The sequence below is a fragment of the Notamacropus eugenii genome, chromosome 3 (genome assembly GCF_028372415.1).
Source record: "Notamacropus eugenii isolate mMacEug1 chromosome 3, mMacEug1.pri_v2, whole genome shotgun sequence".
Lineage (NCBI taxonomy): Eukaryota > Metazoa > Chordata > Mammalia > Diprotodontia > Macropodidae > Notamacropus > Notamacropus eugenii.
In genome coordinates, this window is record NC_092874.1 from 412,648,954 (window position 1) to 412,675,768 (window position 26,815).

At 34.8% G+C, this 26,815-nt stretch overlaps 1 protein-coding gene across 6 annotated transcripts in view; it reads right to left on the reverse strand.

Annotated features, from left to right (window-relative positions):
- ZPBP (zona pellucida binding protein) overlaps positions 1–26,815 on the reverse strand; it is a 127,642-nt gene extending 100,827 nt beyond the window's left edge. The window contains exons 1-3 of one of the 6 annotated variants that reach the window (XM_072598135.1): positions 26,517–26,814; positions 18,745–18,831; positions 13,794–13,919 (exon numbers count right to left, since the gene is read on the reverse strand). In XM_072598135.1, the coding sequence (XP_072454236.1) occupies positions 13,794–13,919; positions 18,745–18,831; positions 26,517–26,727 (424 nt within the window). In that variant the 5' untranslated portion in view covers positions 26,728–26,814. The other 5 variants (XM_072598132.1, XM_072598136.1, XM_072598133.1 and 2 more) reach the window with 5 other exon arrangements.

Genomic DNA, 26,815 nt, shown 5'->3' on the forward strand with positions numbered 1-26,815 from the left:
TGTCTAGCCTTAGTTTTAGATTACATTATGTAGGGTGGTAGCCTGAGCACCTTGATTTTGGGGAATGTTATTCTTTCTTTGCTGCAATTTCCTCTGACTGCATGATGATCTTTGATTATTTGGGTTGCCTTTCCTTTATATTTGAAGATCTTTATTCAGGCTGCTTCCAAAATGTTTTCTTATTGAATTAGTGAAATTTAAGCACTTGATGCCTGAGAAGAAGATTCATTTTTTTTCACAGTGATCTGTCAATTCTATCAATCAGTTATTTGATGTTTGTATTCAAAGGTCTAAATAGTGTTCTTGTATTGTTTCCTGCAGCATGGTGTTCATGTTGTTTATTATTTGTTTGTTTGTTTTTTCTTTAATCTGTCACATGCTTTAGGAAGCACTAAGATCCATAAGCTATCTGTAGGCTTCCTGTCTTCAAAGTTAGTTATTTTAACTTGTATAGAGTTCATGTGTTATTTGACATTACTAAGTTGAGCTTCTCTTCTGCCCAGCATTTTGCACCTCATTATTTTGTGTTCTAAATAAGGTTCTCTCTATGTCTCCCAGATCTTCTATTTGTTTGGGAAAAGTTTTCATTACATTTTTAATTTTTCCTACTCCTCCATTTGTATTTTTAATTCTGCTTTGAGATCTATTACTTCCTATCTAAATTCATTCCTCATTTCTTCATTTTTTTAAAAAAAAATTATTTCTCTTTTGAACCATTTCAGAATTCCTTGATGTTGACCCATGAACTAAGGGAGGGTCTGCAGAATTACCCTTTTCGCTGGACAATTTTGGTTTGCTGACTTTAATATTTTAATAATTGATCCATGTGCTCATGCTTCTTTTTGAAGTTTTATTCATTCTTCCTTCTGCCTTTAGCATACTCTGTTAGTTTATCTGATTGTGAGTTATTTTCTCCATAGAACTTCAGCACTTTCCACAATTCTCATTTGTTCCCAACCAGCTGTCTCTGGTTTCTCCCCTTACAGTTTTTCCTTCCATATTCTACTAATGCACAGAACCCTAAGACTGGCCATATTGGTTTCCCCCAGTTTTCAGTACTGAGAGCCATGAGGTGGATTATACCTATACCCCTATTCAATAGCCTCCAGGGTTAATATGACTTGACCCAGTTGAGTTCCAGTCCCCATTTCCTTAGACATAGTCATTTTTCACTCTCTAACCTAGAGGAGTTCAGGATAAATAACTGTCATAGGGAATATGGGCAGAGATTCCAACATATGGATCTTAAGTCAAAAGCATGAAGTTTGCTTGTACAATTATGCTTGGTGCAGATGGAGTAGTTTCTGGAGAGGGGAAGAGAAGATGGGGTGGGATTCTGAGTGAAAATTCTAAGTATTCAAGTTCTGTGCTGTTATTTGAAAAAGTTTTTACCTTAAATGGTGTTTCTGTCTTAACTTCTGAATTGAGCTGAAATTACTCTATATCTGGTACATAATTCCTTTTCTGAGATTTTGGGATTTGTGATGGTTGCTGGAAGCAACTACTCTGCCATCTTGCTGGTCATTTGATCCTGAACCCTTCCTCCACTCTTGACATTCTTGCTATAAATGAAACCAGAAGACAAAAGGAAGTTGCAACTAAATTGAAGGACGGCTCACAAGTTCTTCTTGGGTAGACAAATAATGGAGCTGGTGAAGCTGATTTAGAAATCATTTCACGGGATGTCTGGTCCTTATATTGCAGTACTCATAATAAATATTTGCAAAAAGACCACCATGATAAACAATTACATCTCATGTACCAAAATCTGTTGCAGAAGATATAAAGTTAGAGAAATTCTATAAAGAACTTGATAAGGCACTCAAATTAAAAATATATATATAATACACACACACACACACACACACACACAAACACACACACATACACACACTTTGATACCTAGTCATTTCAGTGCAAAGATTGGGATAGGCAAGGGTATATTCTTAGGAGTGATGAATGAGAAAAGCCAGAGACTTGCAGCCTAACAACTATATATCAAAAATACTTCAAAAAATAAGTAAAAGGTGCTAGACATAGCAAGCACAGTACTAGTCAAAAACAAAACTTTATATATTATTCTCCACCCACACACACCCACACCCACACACACACACACACACACACACACACACACACACACACACCCCTTGAGATCAAAGCTCAAGTTCTGTAACTTTTTTCATGACACAAAAATTTCATTTTCACCTCTATTCCCACAACAATCTTCAAAAGCTCCTATTTTCAGCAATACAAACTACAATAATTTTCTTTTTTAATACTGCTTTTTGCTCAAATGATCCAAAAGACTCTTACCAATTTCTGCCACTGTGATGTACATAACCTTACTTTAATAAGAAAAGAGGAAAAATACAAAGATCTTAAATTACAATAACATATCTCTGACATCATCAGTCATTTTCTCCACATGTGAATTTAAATCATTTAAAAACACCAACATATTTGTTTTAAGGGATATTTTTCTAAAACACATCATTCAACTTTTATCCTTCTCACCGACATCTAGCATAATGCCTTAAATACAATCAGTTTTGGAAAATGTTTGCTGAACTGAACAAAGTATTCTAGGAATAATAAAAAAATTTTCTTGCTAAGGGTCAATATTATGAACAATGATAACAGCATTCTGCCCCTATATGCTATAACTCATTAATGGCCTCAGGGATTTAAGGTATGTAGGGTTGCTTGCTCCATCACTAAATGGTTAAAGATGCAACTGTCTGATTTCTAATATTTGCTAAAAGTTTTTGTCTTTTCCCTTAGTTTCAACAAGTTTTTTTGCTGAAAAAAATGTAACTTTTTGCCTTCATATTCCCCTTTGTAATTTACTTTATTTCTATGCTTTGAGTTGGAAATTCAAATAAAGTCTATAAAGATTATGACTAAAATAAAAATTATTTGTCCCTGAAAGGACTGATGGACTTTCTTGTTTGTTGGAACATATATATGTATGTACATAAATGTACACATATAAGATACACACACAGAAGGTAATCCATTATTTTTTCCTTACTTTTTAGTTCTTCAGTAGATTCCAGATAATTGAAATTATAAGATAAATGTTCTCTACATATGTATCAAACGAAAATTTTTCCTCTCATCTAGAAGAAACCTGTATTTTGCTGGTCTCATCTCATTCTACAATGTCTTTGCCAACTCATCCCATAAATGACAGCTGTTTTTCACTGGATCTGTAGTTTCAATAACCTAGGAAACTCACTCTCACGAAGCTTATGTTGCTAAGAGGTGAAGTGACTCACCCAGGGTCACAACCATATCAAGAGTAAGACCTGAATCCAGATTTTGATCCTGAGACCAGCTCTCTATTCACTGTGCCATACTGTTTTCAGAATGTCTACTTCAGTGTGTGTATGTGTGTGTATACAGCAATACAGAGCTAGTCCTGATTAGTGCAAATAATGAATCCCCAAAAGTGGCTGCATTATTTGAATTCACTCTGTATATTTCCACTGGGCTAGAATCAAGTACTATTTTCTTTTATATAATTATAACTTCAAACAGTGTGACTCAATACATGCAACCACTTCATGGTGTTCAATATCTGTACTAATTGAGATAATGCTATATATAGATGCATATATTATATATATACATATATACTAAAGGGAAAAACAATACTTCAAAATTTGAAATACATATATGTAAAGTATTAAGAATTTTTACTTTAAAACTGTAAAGCTATTATTATTGAGAATGCTGTAGAATCTGTTAGTCTGGTATCCCATTCTGCAACTGATGTAAAATTTTCTATCTATGTTACAGATGGAACGTGCAGTTACTTCAGTGCTCACATCAAGGACAGAGAATATGATTTATTCCCTGGAACACAAAGATCCTTTACACGGAAATTAACAAAAAAAAAGTCCTTTTGCAATAGCAAGATAATTTTAGTAACATCTGTTAAAATTCAAAGTCATTTCTTACCTTCTCTTGTTTTATTAGGTGCTACAAATCCAGACTGATTGGTGATCCTACAGATGACCTGTTGGCAAAGGCATCCAATCAGAGGATTTAGCTGTAGTATATATTCACACCAGCACACAAATTCATTTGTGCCTCTTTGTGTGTCTTTAAAAATGGTGAAGGATGAATAGAGCTACTTTTAAAATATACAAATTAAACTCTCCAAATAATTTAGTTTGTTCAAGAGCCTTTGTAGTAAAGAATATCTAGTCAATAAAACCAATGGTCAAGAGAAATTAGAATGGCCAAATATCAAACACATAGCCACGTTTATAAGAATCACCACACCAGATCAGAGCATTACATTAATCTAAATTAGAACCAAAGCCTAATAATTTCACCACTATGAAAAACATGTCAAGAATCTAGTCATTCATGCAAATTTTTCAGAGTAGAAATTTCTTCAACATTGGATTATGGTCTAATTTATAATTATTTTTATCTAAAGGCTGTCAAATTTGATATTCACCTTTGCAAAATGGTATGCTATTAGATTCAAACCCTTCTAATTGGAGCACATAATACACATAAACTATTTTGTTGCTATTCCTGTTCATTCATTTTTCAGATGTGTCTGACTCTTCATGATCCCATTTGGGGTTTTCTTCTTAAGAGTGGTTTGCCATTTCCTTCTCTACCTCATTTTACAGATGAGGAAATTGAGGCAAACAAGGTTAAGTGATTTGTTCAGGGTCACACAGCTAGTAAGTGTCTAAGGCTGAATTTGAATTCATGAAGATGGGTCTTTGTGACTCCAGACCTGGCACTTTTATCAACTGCATCACCTACATACACTATCACCTACTGACAAATGAAGCATAAGTAGACAATTCAATCACATGAAATTGAAATTTTATTAACTATGAATTATTATTTACCAAGAAAATGTTGAAAAACTTTCAGTCTTTTTAAATCAATCCTTATATTTAAATACTTCAAATAGGTCTGTCATTTCACTGATGCAAGTACTGCCTTCATCATTGCAGATCACAACAATCCATATTTTTCCTTAATTTTTGTCCATGTTATCACATATTTCCTCCACAGAGATCTGCTCAATGTGCTTGAAACCTTTCTCTAGGTCTTTACCCTTTCAGTAGTATTATTGTATTTCTTGACCTTTTGCTCCCCATGTGAATTTTGTTATTTTTTTCTAGCTTTAAAAATATTATTCTAGTAGTTTCAATGGTACAGCATTGAACAGTAAATTAATTTAGGCTGTATTTTTATTTTTTATTATGTGAGCTTGGCCTAACCATGAACATTTACTGTTTCTCAAATTATATGTATCTATTTTTGCAAAATGTTTCATAGTTAGATTCATATAGTTCCTGGATGAATATTGGAACACACTCCCAAATATTTTGTATCTTCTCTATTGATGTTGAATAGAATTCTGCTTTTCCTGTTGGCATCTGTTGATTGTTATCTTCCCACAATCCTTCAATTCCTTTTTTTTGTTAAATTTGTTAAGCCTTTCAAATCTGACGTCTTTCCATTACTGTGAAAATATAAGCAAAACAGAAGTTGGATGTTTCTGTTTTCTGCCTGTTAATAAACCAAACATCAGGTTTCTCTTCTATTTTACATTCCTTGTCCTAAAGTTAGATACAAATGTCATTTTGTACCCAGCTTTCCCTAAGTCTTAACTCATACTGAGTTCTAGCCTTCGTAAACCTTAGAGGTCTATGCCATGTTTTTATAGCATACTGAAAGTGCAGTGTGAGAGGAAGCAAAAGATGGTGGTCTGTGTCCTGGCTCCACCAGGTATCTGATCTTTGAGCTTGCTTCCTTGAATGTAAAATGGAGACAGTCCTTAACTATTTGACTTACAGGGGACTTGTGAGTATCTAATCTTCTGATAAACATGGACTGGTTTATAACCAACAAGCACTATGTGAATACCAGTTTAATTTGTTGTAATACTCTTCTGTCTTTTTTATATGTGCATTTAAAATCAGACCTCCATCTGAAGTCAAAGCAATCCCTAAATGACTTCTCCTTTTCTTCCTTATTAGTATCATTCACATCTGTATTATCAAATTTTCATTTTTTCAGAGGTTCCTAACATTGCTCTTAAACATGGGTTGTCTTACCTTTTAGTGAAGTTTATAGGATCATACTTATCACTTCTGATAAGTGAATTTTTGAAATGTGTTTTCCTAAATGTAACAGTTGCCTAAAGGTTATATATCTGACTATGTCTCTAATTCCCCTCCTTGGTCATCATACACTCTAATACAACATGGTCAGTTTTCCTAAGGTTCCTTTCACTTCCACTCCATAGACTAGCTCTTCCTCACTAGGCAAAAATTAAGTCCAGAGTAAAATCTCCCCTCCCTGATTCCCCAACTTCTAAGAGACGAAAATGTTAAAAGGAAGCAGTTTATTAGATAGAATGCTTTCAATTAAATGGTGCTTCTGGCAGATAGGAGTTAGAAGTCAATGCAATTCTTCCAGCACTACTTTATCTTAATCCACACTAAACAGTAGCAAGCCAGTTTCAGGGAATAAGGTTTGTGATCTATATTACTCAACAAGTACATTATTTATCTTATCAGAAATTCAGAATACTTTTCCTCCATCTCAGTTGGCATTCTGTAGTATACTTCCAAAATAATATTGCTTCTTTTTTTTTTTGTCTCTTTTCACACTCACACAAGGTGCTCTGCACTATGTTCACCCCACCTGACCAGTTAATTTCCAGACAAGTGTGTAAATATTCTTCCAAGTTCTACCCTCTTGATTCCATTCTCCACAAAGTCGTCAAAATGATATTTCCAGCAGTGGTCTTACCATGTCATCTGAATTAAGAGGGAATGGAAAAGGTTTCCTGTAGAAAATGAGATTTTAGGTGGTACTTGAAGGAAGCCGGGGAAGTCAAGAGGTAGAGTTGAGGAAAGAAAGTATTTTAGGCATGGAGAAAGGCCAGTCAACAAGCCCAGAGCCAAAAGGTGGAGTAAATAATCTTGTTTACATCACTATTGATTAGAAAAAATGCAAATTAAAACAACTCTGAGGTATTATATCACACTCATCAGATCGGTGAACATAACAAAACAGGAAAATGATAAATGCTGGAGAACATGTGGGAAAATCAGAACACTAATGCAGTGTTGGTGAAGTTGTGAACTGATCCAACTATTCCGGAGAGCAATTTGGAACTAGGCCCAAGGGGCTATATAAAACTGTGCATACCCTTCGATCTAGCAACATCACTATAAAGTCTGTATCACAAAGAAATCATTAAAAAAGGAAAAGAAACTACCTGTAGATAAATACTTATAGCAGCTCTTTTTCTGGTAGCAAATAATTGGAAACTGAGGGGATAACCATCAGTTGTGGAATGGCTAAACAAGTTGTAGTATATGAATTTAATGGAATATTATTATTCCATAAGAAATGATGAGCAGGTAGACTTCAGAAAATCCTGGAAAGACTTGCATGAATTGATGTTGAATGAGGTGGGCAGAACTACAACACTGTACACAGTAATTAAAACATTGTGTGTTGACCAACTTTGATAGACTTAGCTCCTCTCAACAATTCAATGATCTAAGACAATTCCAAAAGACTCATGATGGAAAATGTTATATTTGTTCACAGAAAGAACCATAAAGTCTAAATACAGACTGAAGCATGCTATTTCCTCTCTTTTTTGTTTTTTTTGTTCTTTCTCATGGTTTTTCCCTTTTGTTCTGATTCTTCTTTCACAACGTGACTAATATGGAACTATGTTTAATATGATTGTACATGTATAGCCTATTTCAGATTGCATGCTGTTGGAAATGGGGAGGGGAAGGAATGATAAAAATTTAGAACCCAAAATCTTATAAAAGTAAATGCTGAAAACTAAAAATATTTTTTTTTTAAAGTTTTAAATAGCAAAAAAAAGTCTTGTTCAAGGAATAGCCAGGAGGCCAGTGGCACTGGACAGATGTGCACATGGTTGGAAGAGGAGTGTCAGATGTAAGAAGACTCAGAGCTGTGAAAGACAAACAGGATCCCAGAAAATAAATCACAGTTATTCTGCATGTACTATAAATGCTTATCTAAATGTAATCTGTGCTTCAATACCTAGCCAAAGTCAAACAACTCAAGCACCCAATTATTTGACTTGCTCTTTGACTGCTCAAAGGAACAACTCATACTGCATCATGTGATACTTCACCATTTATATCAGTAAGCACCCCAACATACACAGGGGGGCTGCTATCACAGGTTCTTTGTTCTGCTTCTCTAAAAGGAGAGGCAACTTTTGAGGGGTTAATAATCACTTTAATCAAGTACATGTATCATTCAGTTAGTTCAGGGAAAAAAATCAGCCCCCTGAACTTCAGAGAAAATACAGAGAAATCAAAGATCAACAGACATGGCTTCCTTTGTCTGACCATCACAAATCAACAGACATGTCCAACTAGCTGACCATAGTTAATAGAGAAAGAAGTACCAACATCTGGGTTTTCAAAAGGGGTTTTCAAAGCTGCTTAGCAGCTTCACAGAGTCTCTTATCTGGCACACAAATCTTCTTCCAAAAATTAAGCCCCAAAGTAAAATCTAACCCTTGGAGTATTTTATACATTTTCAGAGTCAGAGGGCATGACCCTCTGACCCAGTGCCTCAAAAGGTAAAAACAAAAGGTACTTGGGACCCTCCTACAAAACAACTCCCCTAATCAAGCTTCTCTCAATGGGCAGGCCCAACAATGGGTGGGAAAGATCCTCCTTAATCACATCATTCAGAGGCATTATACTTCTTGGTATAAACAAAAACACAGCAAAAGATCTTACTTTGCTTGCCCTCACACTATCTTAGAATAACATTCAGAATGATACTAATTTCCCCTGTTCCACTACTTTTACAACCTTATATTTTATTGCACAAACCACATAAACTTTCTAATCTCTGCTTGAGTTGATACTAACCTTCTTATATCCCAGGCCTTTCTCCAGCTTCTCTTAACCTTAATCTTAACTTCTTAATCCTTAACACAGACTCTACATATAGGTCAGTTCAAAACTGAAGTATCTCCAAGAAATCTTTAACTCTTTCTTCCAATATTCATTCCTTTAACCTACATTCATTTAACGTTTGCTGTTTTCCACAACTGTTTTCTGATGGTTTCATCTGTTATATTCTTTCCCCCTCAAAGTGGACCGTTCAACTGAAGTTCCATTTTTTATGTCTCCCAAAGCATCTATCACAATGTTATACTGTTTTATGGAGGAACTCAAAAAATGCTTGATGAATATCCTTTTCAAGTTATTTTTCCATTTGCAGTAGTTATTCACTCCATTGTAAGGTAAAGATAATAAATAGTTTTAAAATCAAAGTAATAATTGTCCTAATTTACTAAACAGAATGAAAAAAAAAACTGTAAGGAGTAAAGGAGAAGGCTTACCATAAAGAGCCATACAAATATTTCAGTGTGATAGACCCTCATTTTTGCAACTGGCAATCACAATTCTTTAATTGCACAGATCTACGTGTAGTGGTTGATACATATTTTGTCAAGAATACCCAATCATAGATATTTAATAAAACTACCCTTCTACCAATGTGCATAGTTGAAAGAGTGATAGACTTGGGGGTCAAGAAGACTGGAATTCCAATCCCACTTCTAATACTTACTCGTTGTATGACCATGGTCTCTAAGCCTCAATTTCCTCATCTACAAAATGGAGACCTGTAATATCTACCTTTCAGAGTTGTTATGTGCCAAATTAGTGAATATAAAGAGCTTTCCAAACACTATGCAAATGAGCCTTGTGAATGTTAGTTACTATTCTTATTATCAAGTAAAAATAATAACAAGAGAAAATAAAAGATTAAATTTCAGATAGCCTAGTGCACAAACTGGTGACTGAAGCCTCAACAAGATAGGTAACAGATTTACTCCCTGAGAACCTAATTTTACTGCCTTTCTTTCAGACACCTGGATTTCCTTCCTTAGCGATGTGATAAGAATCTTTAATTTTAATAAAACACAAAATCTTATAAAAGTAACAGCAATGTGAATTACCTTTTCTCATTGTAATTTCATGCAGGAGAGTCACCGTTGGGCTTTAACAAACTGGCTATTTTTAAATCCTGATTTCTTTTTATGTATTTGTGTGTTTCTGAGAGAGAAAGACAAAAATCCTCTGATTCTGGAAGAGGATGCTTTTCACAGTTGAATTTCATGCTCATTTGGGGGCAGCAACCTGTCTGATTATGGTATCAAATTGTTTTTTGAGGTGGAAATAACTTAAACAACTAGAAATAATCAGCTACCACTAAATATTTTAGCAGGATGAAGACTGTTTAGTGTCAGAGATGAAAAATCTTACCTACAGAATAAGCCAATAACAGGAACAAACTTTTTTTTCCTGTATGTTGCTGCACATATAGCAATGTAAAATTAAGAGAACTCTATGATGCCTTAGAGAGATAGGGACCTTTCCTGGAAAAAAAAAACACACACTGGCTTCATTCATTCAACAAATATTTGTTAACTACAAAACAAGTACAATGTACAGTACTATAGACAGCATTTGCCTGGAGGCAAAAACATACAAAAAAAATAAGATATAGTCCCTAACCTCAGGCAGCTTCCAAACTAGTAGGGAGAATAAGATGAGTACCCAAACAAATATTACAAACTGGTAATGTGACAAATATCTAATTAGCAGTATAATGGACTATAAGATCCTCAGTGCTAGACAAGCCACTATGGCTCTTGAGGGAAAAGTCAAGTATTCAAGCTTTGATTCTTCAAAGAGAAATCTAGATTGCAAGCAGCTAAGTACTTCCTGAAATAATAGATATTAACTAATAATGGTCTGATCTGGTATAGTACATTCTCTGGCGACATTTTATAGCAAATATAAGAATGTCAACTCTAGTGTACAGGATTAAAAGTTTTTGTAGTTACGTTAAAATGTGAACTAGATTTTTTTTTATTTCTCAAAACAAATGTTTGCTGTGATTTTAGGACACATTTACATATGGTGTTTTTGTCTCTTCTTTTCCTTCATTAAAGATAATAAGACAAACTTACAGGTAAGTTGAAATGTTTATCCTTAGGCATAATCTCACAATACCAACAAGGTAAGAAAAAAATGGTGAACAGAGTAATAAAAAAAAAAACCTCTTCCCAGAGGCAATGAGATGATGATTGGATGCTTCTTCCAACAGGTCAAGAGGAGCACAATGCATCAATCTGGATTTGTGGCACACCTGAACATAAAAATGGCTATGTTAACTTGGATTACTTTAAAGAAAACGGCAAAAAAAATTATTTTTTTTACCCAATGAGAAGCAAAAGCAAAGTATATTTTAAGAATTACAATAGGGAATGGGAAAGAATAGAAAAAAACACATTTGTGAAATATAAATGACAACAGAAATATTGTTTTTCAAAATATAATTTTATATTTATTCCATTAAATTAGTAAAATGTACCTTATCATCTAGACCAGACTTAAATACATTCTTCATGTATGTAAGCAGCAACTAAATGTATTGTTTCCAGTCAATTCAACAAACATTTAAATAGCGTCTATCATATGCAAAGTACTTCTCATACAGTGATGAAATAAGACATAGCTTTCCTCAAGAAACTTCAATGAATGGGGGGAAAAGGTAAGGGGGAAAAGGTATAAGACATTAACAACAACAACAAAAACACAACTAATAGAATGCAGAATATGTTCACTGAAAATAATAGATCCTAATAGACTGCTACAAGAAATATGAGAAAGCAGTGATTGCTTTCAAATGAGAATGATTAGAAAAATGTTCATGAAGGAGGTTGGATCTGGAGTTGGATCTTGAAGGAGCTGAAGGATTTAAAAGGAAGAAGGAAAGTCTATTCAAGGCTTTGGGGACTGTGTGAGCAAAGGAAAGGACAGAACTGAAAGGGATATGGTAATATATTTGGCTGTAGTGTACACTATGATAAGAAGGGATATGACAGAAAGCCAGAAACAACTTGGAGCCAGAATTGTGGAGATACAACGATAAGAAGATATATTTATTAAATCAGTGATAAAGAGACACTGAAAGTTTCTAAGTAGAACGGTGCAATCAGAGGAAGATTAGTAGGACGTAAGTAAATGAAATATTGGAGAGGAAAGAGTCTGGAGGAAGGGTGAACAGTTGGAAGGTTATTAGAAGAAAATCCAGTTGAAGGATGATAAAGGCCTTAACTAAGGTGACTGAAGTGGGAATCAGAAGAGAGAATTTAAGAGATGCTGAAGTGGTAAAATCTATTGTACTTAACAAGTGAAAGGTTCTAGTATGATAGGGAAAAAGCCAAAGTTGAGTACAGGGCTTTGCACAGAAATAGAGAAGTTAGTAAGATTGACCACTTGTGGAGAAAACATGGCCAGTCTGGTTCTGAATAACATGAGTGTTAGATGTCCAGAGGACAACCAGGCAAAGATACTCAATAGACATTATGAATAACTAAAGCCACTGAAGAATCAAAAAAAGAGAATAAGCATCTATTAAGTGCTTCCTATGTAGCAGGGACCATATACTAAGTTCTGTGCTAAGTTCTGTCAGTGCTTGACTTTAAGAAGCAGAGGATAAAAAATCAAAACTGAGATGAACATAAGAAACAGATCCTCAGCAGTCACCCATATTTAATATCTATGAGGAAGATGACAACCCAGTAAAAGGGAAGAGACTGATTTAGAAGTAAAAGAAGAGAGAATGTCAAGGAGGTGTTAAGTCAGCAATATTAAACACTGGAGATGAAGTACAAAGTGGACTGCAAAAAAGTCATAAGCTTTGGAAATAGAGAGATGATCAGAAATCCTGCAGATAAAAAAACTGCAATAAAACCATAAGGACAGAATTAAGATTAAACAGCAAGGAATTGAGGAAAGTGATTAAGTCAAAGGAACAAGTATAAAACATTCCTTCTAGAACTTTGATAGTGAAGGAAAAGAGAAAGGATGACAATTTGAAAGAGTAGTAAACTCAAAGGAAAGATTTTTGAACATCAAAAACTGGAGTATGTTTATAAATAGAAAGGAGTCAGCAAAGAAAGGATTAAATATATAAGAGAGAAAAGGATGACATGAGGAATAGAGAGCTGCTTTATCAAAATAACTAACAGGCATTAATATATAATTAATGTAAAACCATAGGGTAGATAATTAATACTTAAAAGCATAATTTTTAATACTCAGAAATACTGTTTTATACTAAAGAGTAATTCAGTGAATAAAAATCAAAATTGAGACAAATAATAGTTTATTATGTCCAAAATCTTATTTGGCAAAATATTTTTGAACAATCTATAAAAGCTATTATGAATTGATTCTCCAGTAGTCTTACTGGATGTGCTTACACAAGTAAAATAAAGCTCTCTATTTATGACTGCATATCTCTAAGTACATATTTACATCTTCCTTAGACACCACAGAACAAATCTGCTTCTCAAAACGTACACAAATAGTTAAAGAAAGAGATCACAAAATAATCTAAGCTAGATAAATAGGTTGCATATTTCAAACAATATGGGGAGAATTTCCTTTGGAATATTTAAAGGTTATTGAACTCTCTCACACAGCTCAATGAACTATGCTATGTCTGCATTTCCTTACTTCAAATGCATCCTCCTTAGGAAATAGTTGCTGCAACCTTAGACTCTAAACTCTACAAGTCCTCATTCAAAAATTAAAGGAAAACATTAAGTGAAGTGCTAAATTCACTTATGAGGCACATATGATAGCTTTCCCTACTGAGTACACTAAATATGTCTCTCAGTAATTATAATAAAAACTATAAAATCTTACCTGGAGCAGCATTACCAATTGGTGCATGCCAGCGGAATGTTGGGTCTATCAACTCTACATTGCGCAGCCTTTTGGTTACACATAGTATATGAGGACTCTTGTGATGCAACATGACATAAATTTTGACTGAAATATAATATTCAAAATTGTCAATTCTATTTCTACATTAATGATTTTTCCATACTATATCAACATTATAAAATTTCCCCCATAAAAACAAAGATGTCAGGATTTTGCTGTGTTCTTTTACAGTTACTCTAATTCTATAATAACTGCCCTCACCTTTAGAAGAAAAATATTTTTTAGCTTTGGTTTATAAATCTAGAAAAGTAATTTAAAAGGGTAGAAATGTTTTTGGTTTTTTTTTTACTTCTTTTCCCATTAATTTCCTTCAATATTTCTAATAAATTTGTCTTTATCATTCAAAAATATCTTTACTTACCTACCATAATGTATATTTTCTTAAAAGAGAATTCTTTAATTAGAAATTACAACACAGATTAAATTATTCCTGTCTGAGCTTTGTCTTGTCTATCATTCCTTTTGTAAAGATTGTTTATAAATTGAAGGGGATTCCTAATACTCGAGTAAATAAAAATACTCATGGCATAACAAACACATCTGTATGACTTAATTTCCTATGAAAAATAAGAAATCAATTTGAGAGGATAATATATAACCAAATAGTTAAATGCATGAAGGCACTTTGCTTACTTGATTTTCAGATGGATTAATTCTAATTCACACAATTGGATTCTTCATGAGCTGAAGAGAATTTAGAAATTATCTTGTCATTTTTGAGGATCATAGCTAATTTCCTATTCATAGGAACACAAGATCATAGATTGAGAGCCAGTTGGGCCCTTAGACATCACATGGTCCTATAGGCCAACTTTCTCTTTTTTTGCAGATGGGAGACCAAGGTTCAGAGAAGCTGAATGACTCACCTAAGGCTAAACAGGTTACAAGTCCTAGAAAAGAAGAGATATAATACTCCTCCTCTCATGTTCTAATTATGAACAAGAGGAATATTAGAGATCCTTTGTCTAATATTCTCATTTTGCCGATGGGAAACATAAGATTCGAAGAATTTAAATGGTTTACCCAAAGTCATATAAAGGTAGTAATAAGTAGCAGATAAATATATTTTATAAGTATGCAGTATTTTATATGTTAACTTCCCTCCTTATAATGTAAACTCCTTGTGGAAAAGAACAAGATTTTTATCTTTCTTCATATCCCTAGTACTTAGCTGTTGGCTCACTCACTAACTTCAACTTCCGAGGCCAGTTCTCTTTTCCTCATACCATACTGACTCCCATATAACATGATCTGATTAAACTTATCTTTTTCCATGCCTCCTCAGAAAGTTTCCTTTATGGAACCTGTATTACCCCATTTTAAGCATTTTCACAATATGATTTTTTACCATTCTATCCTAAGGATCATGCAATATTTTAGAAACAGTATATCAGGTCTCTCTTTCATTTGTTCTAATGTGTCAAGAATACGTCTTAATGTTAGAAATCATAATAATTTCCTTGAGTCTCCAAGAAAAAAATCATCATAGACAGCCAGCAGCTTTTCATCTAGATGCTTTACTACCCTATGGATGAAATGGCCTTGTATGCATACATATACACACATGCACATGCAAACTCACATACAACACATCAGCAGAAACACACAGATATCATATATGACTACTCCTATGAACTTCTGGCCTCAAAAGTAAAGTGTCAAGACCAGATAAGTAGACAAACAAGATAGGTCAATATAGGGAAAAAAAAAAGCAACCACAGGTAAAGTCTAAAAATGTAAATTCTCCCCCCCCCAACAAATATGCATAATATGTGCTTCTATTCATAACATATCTAGTGTTGCATATTTATGAGATATAAACTGAATTTAAATAAACCAATTCACACATAAATATCTTGTATATACACATACATACACACATTTGCTAGAACTTAAAACAAAGCTTCAAAAGGAACTGTAAAAATAAAGAGATTCCAAGCCATGTGACTTGTCACACAAGCCCTCTTAAGCTTCAGTTTTATCATCTGTAAAATAAGGAGGTTGGACTAGATGATCTCTAACATTTCTTCAGAGTACCATAAAAAGAAGGAACTTCTGATTCCATCTAGTCCAACCCTTTTCAAGATAAGAACACACTGTACAAAATACCCAACAAATGGTCGATCATACTTTGCTTGAAATCTCAAGAATGAAGAAATCTGCTACCCCCTATTGTCCTTCCACTATGGGACATCACTATTTATTAAAAAGTTTTTATTCATATTGAGCCCAATTCTGTAACTCTAAAACTCCCACCTACTGCTTCCAGTGCAGTCCTCTAAAATTAAGTCTAAGGTTTCTTCAAAATTGTGGTTATTCAGTCATTTCAGTCATGTCTGAGTCTTCATGACCACATTCAGGATTTTGTTGTTTGTTTTTGGAAAAGATACTACAATGGTTGGCCATTCCCTTCTCCAGATCATTTTACACGTAAGGAAGAGAGACAAACAGGTTTAAGTGACTTGCCCAGAGTCACAAGCTAATAAGTGAATGAAGCCAGATGTGAACTTTAGATGAGTCTTCCTGACTCCAGACCCAGCCATTATACACCACTCTACCCACTATCTTGGAAATCACAATTCTTAAAATACATACAAACCACCTCTACCCACTCCCAAAAATACAAAACAAAACACACAACTTCTCCAGATTAAACATCAATAGAGCCTTTAACCAGACCTTATCACTTGCCTTCTCAAAATGTGGTAGAGAACTGAACCTAATATTCCAGAGGTTATCTGTCTTAGGAAGAAAATAGCTAGACTATCACCTAGATGATTTTAGATACCCTAACTCTCCTGATACATCATAGCTCTTCAGCTTTCCAACAAGGATAGCAGGAGAAGCTTTCTCAAAGATTTGGTTAAAATCGAGATAAACTATTCCCTGCTGATCTTCCATCAGTCAAAGCAAAGACCAGAAAAAGAGAAAGAAAATATTAAGTCCAGCATGAATCATCTTTGATCTTCTGTGATCAATGTTAGCCAAGTAGATACTTAATAACCATTCCTTTAAATAAGATATTACAGAGGGAATAAAAGTCCAATTCATTGCCCTATTACTTACAGACTCTGCTATATTTCCTTTTTAAAATCAAGATATCCGCCATCTAGTTTTTTCATCACCTCTTGTACTCTCCAAAATCTTTCAAAAATCTATCAGTAGCTCAACAATCACGTTCACCCTTTCTTTCAGAATCCATGAAAGGAGTTTGTTGGATTCTAGTGACTTGATGGCACTTTCTATCTCCTAAGTTATCCTAGGTTTGACTATGTGAACCATGTGTACACTGGACTCACTCGGCTTCCTCCCCTCAATTATAAGCAAATTTAAACAAATCTTTTATTTTTTTTTCTCTTCATTTACAGAAGCAATAAGAACACAGGAAGATGAAGTATAACCAGAAGTTTTGAACACCATAAATGAGAAAACTGAACTGGACATTAATGCTACTTCCCTCTTAATCTTATACAAACCCTATTCTTATTGCTTTATTTATAAAAACAATCAAATGGTAACAGAATATGTGAATATGTGATGGTTGAGCTGAGAGTACCAAAAAATTCATAGATGACTGCTTTAAAAACTTTCAGCTTACATAAAGTTTCAGTTTTATAATAAAATTTTAAAAATTAAGATAACAATAAAAATGTATTTTAAAAAACTGTCAACTATGGTTTTGTTCTAGGAGTACAGAGAGCTGAACCAATTTCACTAAAGTTGCATATGCAACAATAAGAAACAAGATTTAAATCTCTAGAGTAATATTGTCTACAAGAGGAATGTCAAACCCAAATAGAAATGACTGAACTCCATAACAGAAAACCACAAATTAACATTATCTATGATGTATGATAATTTATTTTGCTTTGTTAAACATTTTCCAATTATATTTTAACAAGGTTCCAGCTGTGGGAGTTTTGCTACTCTTGAGTCTGACTCTTCAATACAAACCTACTTCTGCAATATAATTGTTACTTATTTTCATATAACTTATGTCTTTACTGTATAAAATTTAATAGACAGCAAAGCACAGTATTTAATAATGTTTCCATTTTATAACTAAACGAAATGGGCTATATGATGATTACCAAGAACAGATGCAAGATTAATAGACCAAAATTCAAATTCTGAAATGTTTCAAATTGTAAATTTAAAAGCAAAATATATTAAATTTCTTCTAGGATGCAAATAAATACAGAATAGACTATTACAAATGTCTTCTTTAGGTCTGGGAATCTTTACCTTGGAAAACTCAGAAGTTGAATTAAGGATCAGGAATCAGGAAAAAAGGTAAAGTAGTAGAGTACTAATATAAGGCTTGAGAAGGCAGAAAGAGGGAAAAGGTACTAAAGCATCGCCACAAAAATAATAGCTCCCTCAAGTAATTAAAATCAACCTGTCATGTCATGCAAAATAAAATCTGAAGGACCACAAAAGAACCAAAAGTTGAATTCAAACAGTCACTGGATCTCAAAGTAAAACTGTGTCAATTTGGATTGATTAAATTCAAAATCTGAGATTATGTAGATACCTAATTTTTAAAAATACATCAAGAGCTGCAGTGTATACCTTTGACACTACTGTGATAGAGTGGTATATTTTATATACTCTTAAATGTTTAAATTAACTTTGAGGAAGGGTTAATTACCCAGCTGCTCCATATATCATTTCCTCACAAAACCTTAAGTAGGTGCAGCAAACAACATTGAACTCAGATCTACACAAGTATATGGTAAAAAATGATCCTGGGGACATGAAGAGGCTTAGCATTGTCTTCCAATTTCTGGGGCTAAAATGAACTTTAATTAAGGGTATGGATATTACTTTCTCAGATGCACTGATTATTTATTGTTTAATTTGTGAATACCTGGAATGTTTGTTGATCCTACTAATTTCACCACTTCCGGATCCTCAATGACCTGTCTTAAGTACCGTTCAGGATAGAAATTTCCAACTATAAAAGAAATTTCAAAGAAGTTAACACTGCTTTAAGATTTTATTAGAAACTGAATTAACATTAGTTGCTAAATTGCTAAGAGAATTTTAAACATATTATCACTGAAATTAGTTTTTTTTTTTTGGCAAGAAAACATTACTATTCAGACCTTCAACAATCATTTATTAAAGCATCTACTATATGCCAATGACTGTGCAGGGTATATAAAATGATATTAAATGGTCATTTCAATTCCGACCACTCTGTTATCAAATATTTTATTTAAATTTGATAAATTTAACTTGTGTGCCCAGCATAATATTTATCATGGTATGACATTATCTAGATTTTCCAAGGAAACATAGACTACATTTTATTACTACTGATAGAAAGAAACAATCTACAGAAATTTCAAATATGGATGCTCACAGTCTTAGCGTTACTATACTACTACTCCTGTGTTTCACAGAGAACTGAGGATTTAGAACTAAAAGAAGTCTTAGACCCAATTTACTTCAACTGCTCACTTTGCTCACAAGAAAATCAGGTTTGCATATTTTCATACAAAGTAAGAAGTACAACAAGGATTAAAAACCAGATCCCCTAATCTGAAATATAGTGGCTTTTCTACTACATCAGACTGGCTAACTATCCTGTAATGTCTTATATGGAAACTTTGGTTCCTTAGGGATTTAAATAAACTCTCTTTAAGTTATTCCCCCTTTCCCCCCATAGAAATGCCTTATGAAAAGAATTTTTATAGGTAAATATGATAGTAAGACTCCAATGCATCTGTAACTTTTAAAGAATATTTAAATCAGTGGTCTCAACTAAACTTCTGCAGTGCCCAACTTTGTCACACATAATTTCAAAAGATGTTGGTAATTTCTCAAGAAAGAATAATAATAACAGCTAGTATTAGATGTGCTTCAAAATATGCAAAGTACTTTACATATATCTTATTTTATTCTCACAACAGCCCTGGGAGAAAATTCCTATTATTACCTCCCTTTTACAGATGAGGATAACAGAGGTTAAATAACTTGCCCAGGGTTACACAGTGAATAAATGTCTAAGGCTGGATTTGAATTCAGTTCACTCTATGACCTGTGCCACCCAGCTGCCCCCTGAAGTTTTCAAAATAAAGTGAAGATTTTAAAATAAAGGTATATCAAATTCCAAAAATACAGGCTATTACAACTTGAAAAAAATTAGAGTCATGTTCAAAGAATTCCATCAAGGGGCAGCTAGGTGGTGCAGTGAATAGACCACTGGCCCTGGAGTCAGGAGGACCTGAGTTCAAACTTGGCCTCAGACACTTGATACTTATTAGCTATGTCCCTGGACATAGCTTTTACCCACTTGCCTTGCCTTCCCCCTTTCCAAAAGAAAAAAATCCATCAACAAGCATTTATTAAGTATATAATATGTGTAACGCACTTTACTAGGCACTGGGGATTACAAAATATATATTTTTAAATGTCTATGAAAAAGAATCATTTCTCTGATCCTAGACACCTGAGTTTCCAAGCCTCATCTTTTCTCCCACTCCTCCCAAAAAATGTTACATCACTTGAAGCTGCATGAATCTCCTAGACTGATGCCAAGTATCATTTGACAGAGAACCAGATTTACCAACAAACAGGTTAGGGATGAAGGATGGAGAAGAGAGCAAGAGAAGCAAATTTAGTATAATTTCACAAATTTTGTGTCTGCTACAATCTTCTTAACTGGTTGTTTTGCAAACGTATGCCCTTGGGTAAGAGGGATGAGTATGTATATGCATGGATAAATCAAAATGACTCTTCAGCCCTTCTCAACCAGGTGAACCTGGTGGTCAGGTGAACTTGGTGGTCATTGACCTTATCATCCTTCACTCAGATCAATTATGGGAGCTCTGTCTGAACGAAACCATTGCTAGAGAAGCCTTCCCAATTGCTAATAATTGTTTTCAGTCCTTGATTCTACAAAACCCCATTTGGGGTTTTCTTGGCAAAGATACTAGAGTGGTTTGCTATTTCTTTCTCCAGATCATTTTACAGATGAGGAAACTGAGGCAAACAGGGTTAAGTTACTTGCCCAAGGGTCACACATACACACACAATTAGTGTCTGCAACCTAAGCCATTTCTTGACTATACCTTAATTATTCTAGTTCTTTGCCAAAATAAACCAATGAACACGTGTCCAAAAATTAAAGTCATCATTTTCTCCAAAAAAAAATTGTGAGAGCTTGATCATCTTCCCTGTCTTCGTTTCATAATCCTTACCTCACACTCAACATCCCATCAGTAGCAAACATATCAATCCCAATCTCCAAAACATTTCTCCTATAAGTCCCCTTCTCTTCACTTCTACTGCCATGATCCTGGTTCAGAATTAGTGTAAATAGCATTAGCTCTGGAGTCAGTGGGCCTCAGTTCAAATACCTCTTTTTATGCTTAATATATGTGAGACCTTGAACAAGTCAGAACCTCCTCAGTTTTAACTTTATAATAAGAAGGCTGGACAGATATCTTCTGAGGTAGCCTACAACCTTCTATAATCGTTATCACACACATTGGAATATAATGATGTCGCACTTGGTATCCCTTGGTTGAGGTGTCTCCACTCCCCAATCTAATTTCTTTATAACTGCCAAAATCATCTTACTAAGGCAAAGTGTTGACTGTGTCAATCTCTTGCTCAAAATACTTTAACGATCCCCTAGCTCCTTTAGTATTAAATACAAATTCCTCATATTGTTCTTCAAAGTCCTTCAAAAGTAAAGTCCAATTTCCCTTTGTGGCCTTACTCATTTCACATAACTCTCATGCTATGATACAATCAAACTGGAGACATGACGGCTCTTACCACCCTGCATTTAAAAAGCCTAATCCTAAATGTGAGGATCTCTCCTATTTGGACACCTTACCTTCTTCCTTCAAGGTTCAATACTTCTTTCCTCCATCATTATTTCTCCCAGCTGTAAAGTTCCCTTCTCCTTCACACATTCCTAGTGCAATGTGGATTCTCTTTTCTTTCACCCTTTCACTTCCCAACAGTGACAACATCCCTTCCCTCCCCTCAAATACACACATGCACACACAGAATAAAAGTTCCCATAAGGAAAGAGATTGGTTCTTTTGTCTCTGTAACCCCATCACTTGGCAGAGAACTTTGTACAGTGTGGGTGCTTATCAAATGTATATTTATCTCACTACTAGAATAATAACTGAAATTACATTCCTCAAAAATGCAAGGTCATCTTGACAAACAAAAAGGCTACATTAAATGACACCCCTAAAGCATAAAGATTCAACCACATCTCTTCTCAAAATTTTTCTGCAACATCCTAACACTCCAGATCAATTTAAATACAAATTCAACATATAATGAAGCATACCTCCCTCCTCTTGACAAAGAGGTTGAATTTTGCTTAACTGTTCTTTGTTACAAGGACGGGTTCAATTATGGACATAGGGGAAGGGGAGATCCATAAATGAGTGTGATATAAAAACAAAAGGCAGTAATAAAATTTACTTCAAAATAACAACAGCAACAACAATGTATTTAATAAACATTTATTAAGCCCATACTATTAATATCTAGTACAAATTCCAGCCTGTCCTTTCCCCACCCGCCTAACAGCAATCATCTCCTAATCACTTTCACTGTCAAATTTACACATTATTCCTTCTTCAGAATCCAATTCTTTGCAAAGCTGTCTCCCATGTGGAAAAGATTATACTAGCTTTCCTCCAAAAATAAATTATATCCCACCATATCTTCCCAGTCCAACCAAAATCAACATTCATTAGTTACTCTCCTGTATTAATCAAGGTTTGCCAACCATTCAATCAGATCCAAATGGCTCCTTTTATACATGTCATATAGTAGAAGGAGGGGTAGGATCATGAGATCTTGGGTTCAAGTACTACTCCTTTGACACTATTTATGTGACACTGTCTTAGAAATTTACTTATCTGCTCTAAGCCTCAGTTTCCTAAATAGAGAAAATAAAGATCTGCAGCAACTACCTCATAGGACTGTGAAGATTAAATGAGATAATGCAGTTAGAATACTTTGTAAACCTTAAAGTTCAATATGCCAGCTATCATTTTTATTGGCCTTTTTTGGTTCAGTTCCTCAATAGGAAAACGAATGTCTGTAATACTGACTTTGCTAGATTTGGAGTCTGCAAGACCGGAGCGTAAATACTTTCTCACTTACTATTTGTGCGACCTCAGGTAACTTCTCCATCTCAATTTCCTCATCTGTAAAATGAGAATACCTCCCCTCTTGTGAGGATCAAGTAAGATAACACATGTAAAGACTTTGCAACGCTAAAAGTGCTACATAAATTCTAACTATTACTATTATTGTCAGGATAAACTGTAACACATTGTAAATTGTAAATGGTTACATGACTGTCAGCTGCCATTGACATTACACTGAAGTCTGGGTTGCGTATTTATTGTTTTTTGAATCTTATGTATAGCTTCATTTATCTCATTACTCCACAGAGAGGATAAAGGCAGAAGGCCAAGTCTAATAAAAACTACTCCCTAACTTTGAACCCACTGGCAAAAACACTTCAATAATTGTTTCTGTTTACTTAACAAGGACTTTTTAACTCTTTATTTCACCTAACACCTAGGAGTTTCAAGGAGAATAGTAAATGTTGACTGGATATGCAAATGTACTGTACTAAGTGCTAAGGAAAATACGAAGATCATAAAATAATGGGAAAAATGGACAGTGGGGGGATAAGCAATTAATGTGCTGTGATGCAGGATACTCCAATCAAGTACAGAGAATCTGTATTTAGGACACAATGGTGAGAACAGGCAGAATCAAAAGATAGTCACAAGCAATAAGACTTAGTAATTGATTAGATGTGAAAAGTAAGGGGAGTAAAAGTGACAAGGAGGTTTTAAATATAGGTGACTGGTTAATGGTGGTGCCATTTACAACATGAGTAAGTCAAAAGGAGTCCCTTCATGTATATGTTGACATGGTGATGAAGAAATAATGTAAATAGCACTACTATGCTTCTCTATGTGGTCAAGAAAGATCAATGGATGGTTCTGGTACTAATAGTAGAAGTCCCATCATTGGGTTAACCAAAGTTAATATAGCTGGAAACTTCTCAGTTAAAAGATACCTTTTAAGTTGAAGGGCAAAGTATTCATTGAAACATAAACCACTTCCTACGATTTGCTAATCAACTTTCAATCATTTATTGAAATATTTAATAAGTATTTCTATATTATCTAAGTCATTTTCCATCCTAGAAAAAAACCAGACAGACAGTTCCAAACTAATATGAAGATATAGGCTTAAGAGTTTAGAATAACAGTCAAGGCCATCAAAACATGTTTAAAAATCAACAAAATTTCTGCTGTGTATGCCTGTATATGCCTACAGATGGAGCTCTAGTATCATTAATATTTTTTATGGCAGCAAGGTGATAAACAATGTTGAAAAGTAATGACATTTTATTAAAACCAAAATGTCTATATAGGCAGGTATAGACAAAGTTTAAAAATCTAACTGAAGAGCTGCTGAATTGTAAATATATCAATAGCCAAAACAAGAAAGTCAAACCGAAAAATGTTGAATCTTAATCTCTTCTACCTTCATGGCCCAAATTTATAATCAGGAACAAATTCAACATTTATTAAAGTTTTACTATGTTCTATCTTGGCACTAAGAATACAACGATAAAAACAAGCTTCTGCCCTCAAGGAGTTTACATTCTATTGGGGTACACAAAATATAAATACGTAAGTATTGTACAAGGAAATTATGAGAGGGGCTACTCCTACAAGTAGAAGGCCAAGAGATAAGGGAGGGGGTGTCCAGATTGAGCTTTGAAAACAAGGATTTGGGGAAATGCAGATGTGGAAGGAGGATATAATTTGAATAGGCTTGTGCAAATACCCCAAAATGGTCGATGGACTACTAAGATCAGGAAATGTTTAGTAGTAGAGCTTGGCTGAAATGTATTGTTCATGAAGGGCAACATATAAAATAAGACTGGAAAGAGCAAGAACAAAACCATAGAGAACCTTACAAGTCAAGGCAAGGAATTTGTATTTTATCTAATAAGCAACAGAAAGTTATCTTCTTAATAAGATAGTGCCAATGATCACTTTTTTAATATTATTTGATTACCAAGTTAAAAAGTGGCTTGGAGAGGAGAGACCAGAAGCAGAGAAACCAATTAAGAGGGTGTTAGAGTAGTGCAGGAGAGAGGTGATAAGAGCCTATTGGGTAGTGGTTATATAAATAAAAAGGAAGAGACAGGTCAGATGTCACAGATGTTGCAGAGATGTTGACAGGACTTGGCAAATGAACAGATATGGGTGATAAATAAGAGGAAGAACACAAAAAGGACTCCAAGATTATAAAACTGGATGTCTGGGAGGATGCTAGTACCTTCACTAAAAACCAGGAAGTTTGAAAGACTGGAAAGTTTTGAGGGCAGAAGAAATAATGAGTTACATTTTGCAAGAATTGAGTTTGAGATAGCTATCCTATATCTAGTAGAAGACAAATAGGAGACAGCTGATGATTCATCATTAGCACTCAGGAGAATGATTAGAGATAGATATACAGATGTGAAAATCAGCTGGAGAAATGGTACTTGAACTCATATGCCCAGCTGCACTACTATCTGAATAATCAAGTGAATCAAAAGAACACAACAAGATAACTGGACTGTTACACACATGGAACAGATTACAATGCAGCACTCTGCTTTGGAGTCGTTTAGAAAGCATCATGGGATCACAGATTTAGAGCTGGAAGGGAATTTGGAGGTCAAATTCAAACCCATAGTTTTACAAATGATGAATCTGAGGCACAGATAGGTCAGTGACATGCCTAGGCATTACACTAGAAAGGGTTTAATGGAATATTCAAATACATTTGCCTGACTCCAAGTCCAACACTCTATCCACTTTGCCTCCCAGCTGCCCCTTCACTTATGTTTTAGTACCATAATGTCCAACATATACTTTTAACATGTATAAAAAAATTGTATTCTCATAAAATCATAGATTTAGAGCTGAAAAAAGACCTTAGAAGTCAATCTAATCAAATTAATATTTGATTAATTAATTATTAATAATAATTAATAAAGGAGACTGAAAACTTAAGTAATTTTCAGAAGAGAGTAAAAGATCAACTTTATTTTCCTCTTCTAAAAAACAGTCACTGTCATGGGTAATGGTTATTTTCTAAAAGTTAAGCAAACTACTAGAATTTATAAAAATAATTAACTCACATCTACACAGTGCTTTAAGGTTTATAAAGCGCAGACATTGGTTCATTTATCATACACAGGATCACAACTTTAAGCTGGAAGGAATGTGCGAGCCATCTAAGTCAATTAATACAAACAAGAAAACTGAAGCTTGAGCAGTCCAATAGGAAGTGGAGAGGATTCGAACCCCCGAGCTCTGACACTCCAGACCTGGTGCACATTCCACTGCCCTACTCTAGCTCTCAAGAGACCCGAAAATTAACCACTGGGACCACGCAGGTCCAACCGACCATGGCCCCGGGGTGTTTCCCTTTGAGGCCCAGGCCGCCCCGAACTGCTCTCACTTTCTTTGTCCAATTTATCCCTGCCTGCTCTGCCCGCTCCTCCTCCTCCTACTAGGCCTCTCTCCTCCCGGGGGCGGTCTCTCTCTGAGCCAAAAGGAGGGGCCTTACTTGAAGGGGACGCCTGGAGGTGCAAGAACAACAAGAGGAGGAGGGGAAAGGGTGGAAGGTACTTGGAGCTGCGGCGGCGACAACGAAGAAGGCGGCTTTCCCGGGCCCTCCTCACCAGGACCCAGGATGCGCCCTCCATCCCAACGGCGCCTCCTACTGGCACTGGGCCCAGAACCTCGTTACCATGGAGCCGGAAATGAACTCTGCTCATCTGCGACTGCGTGGCTGGAATGTACAGAGCGCAGGGGCCAGTCGGGGCAAAAGAGGAGTGGGACCAGTGATAGGAGGGAAGGGGCGGG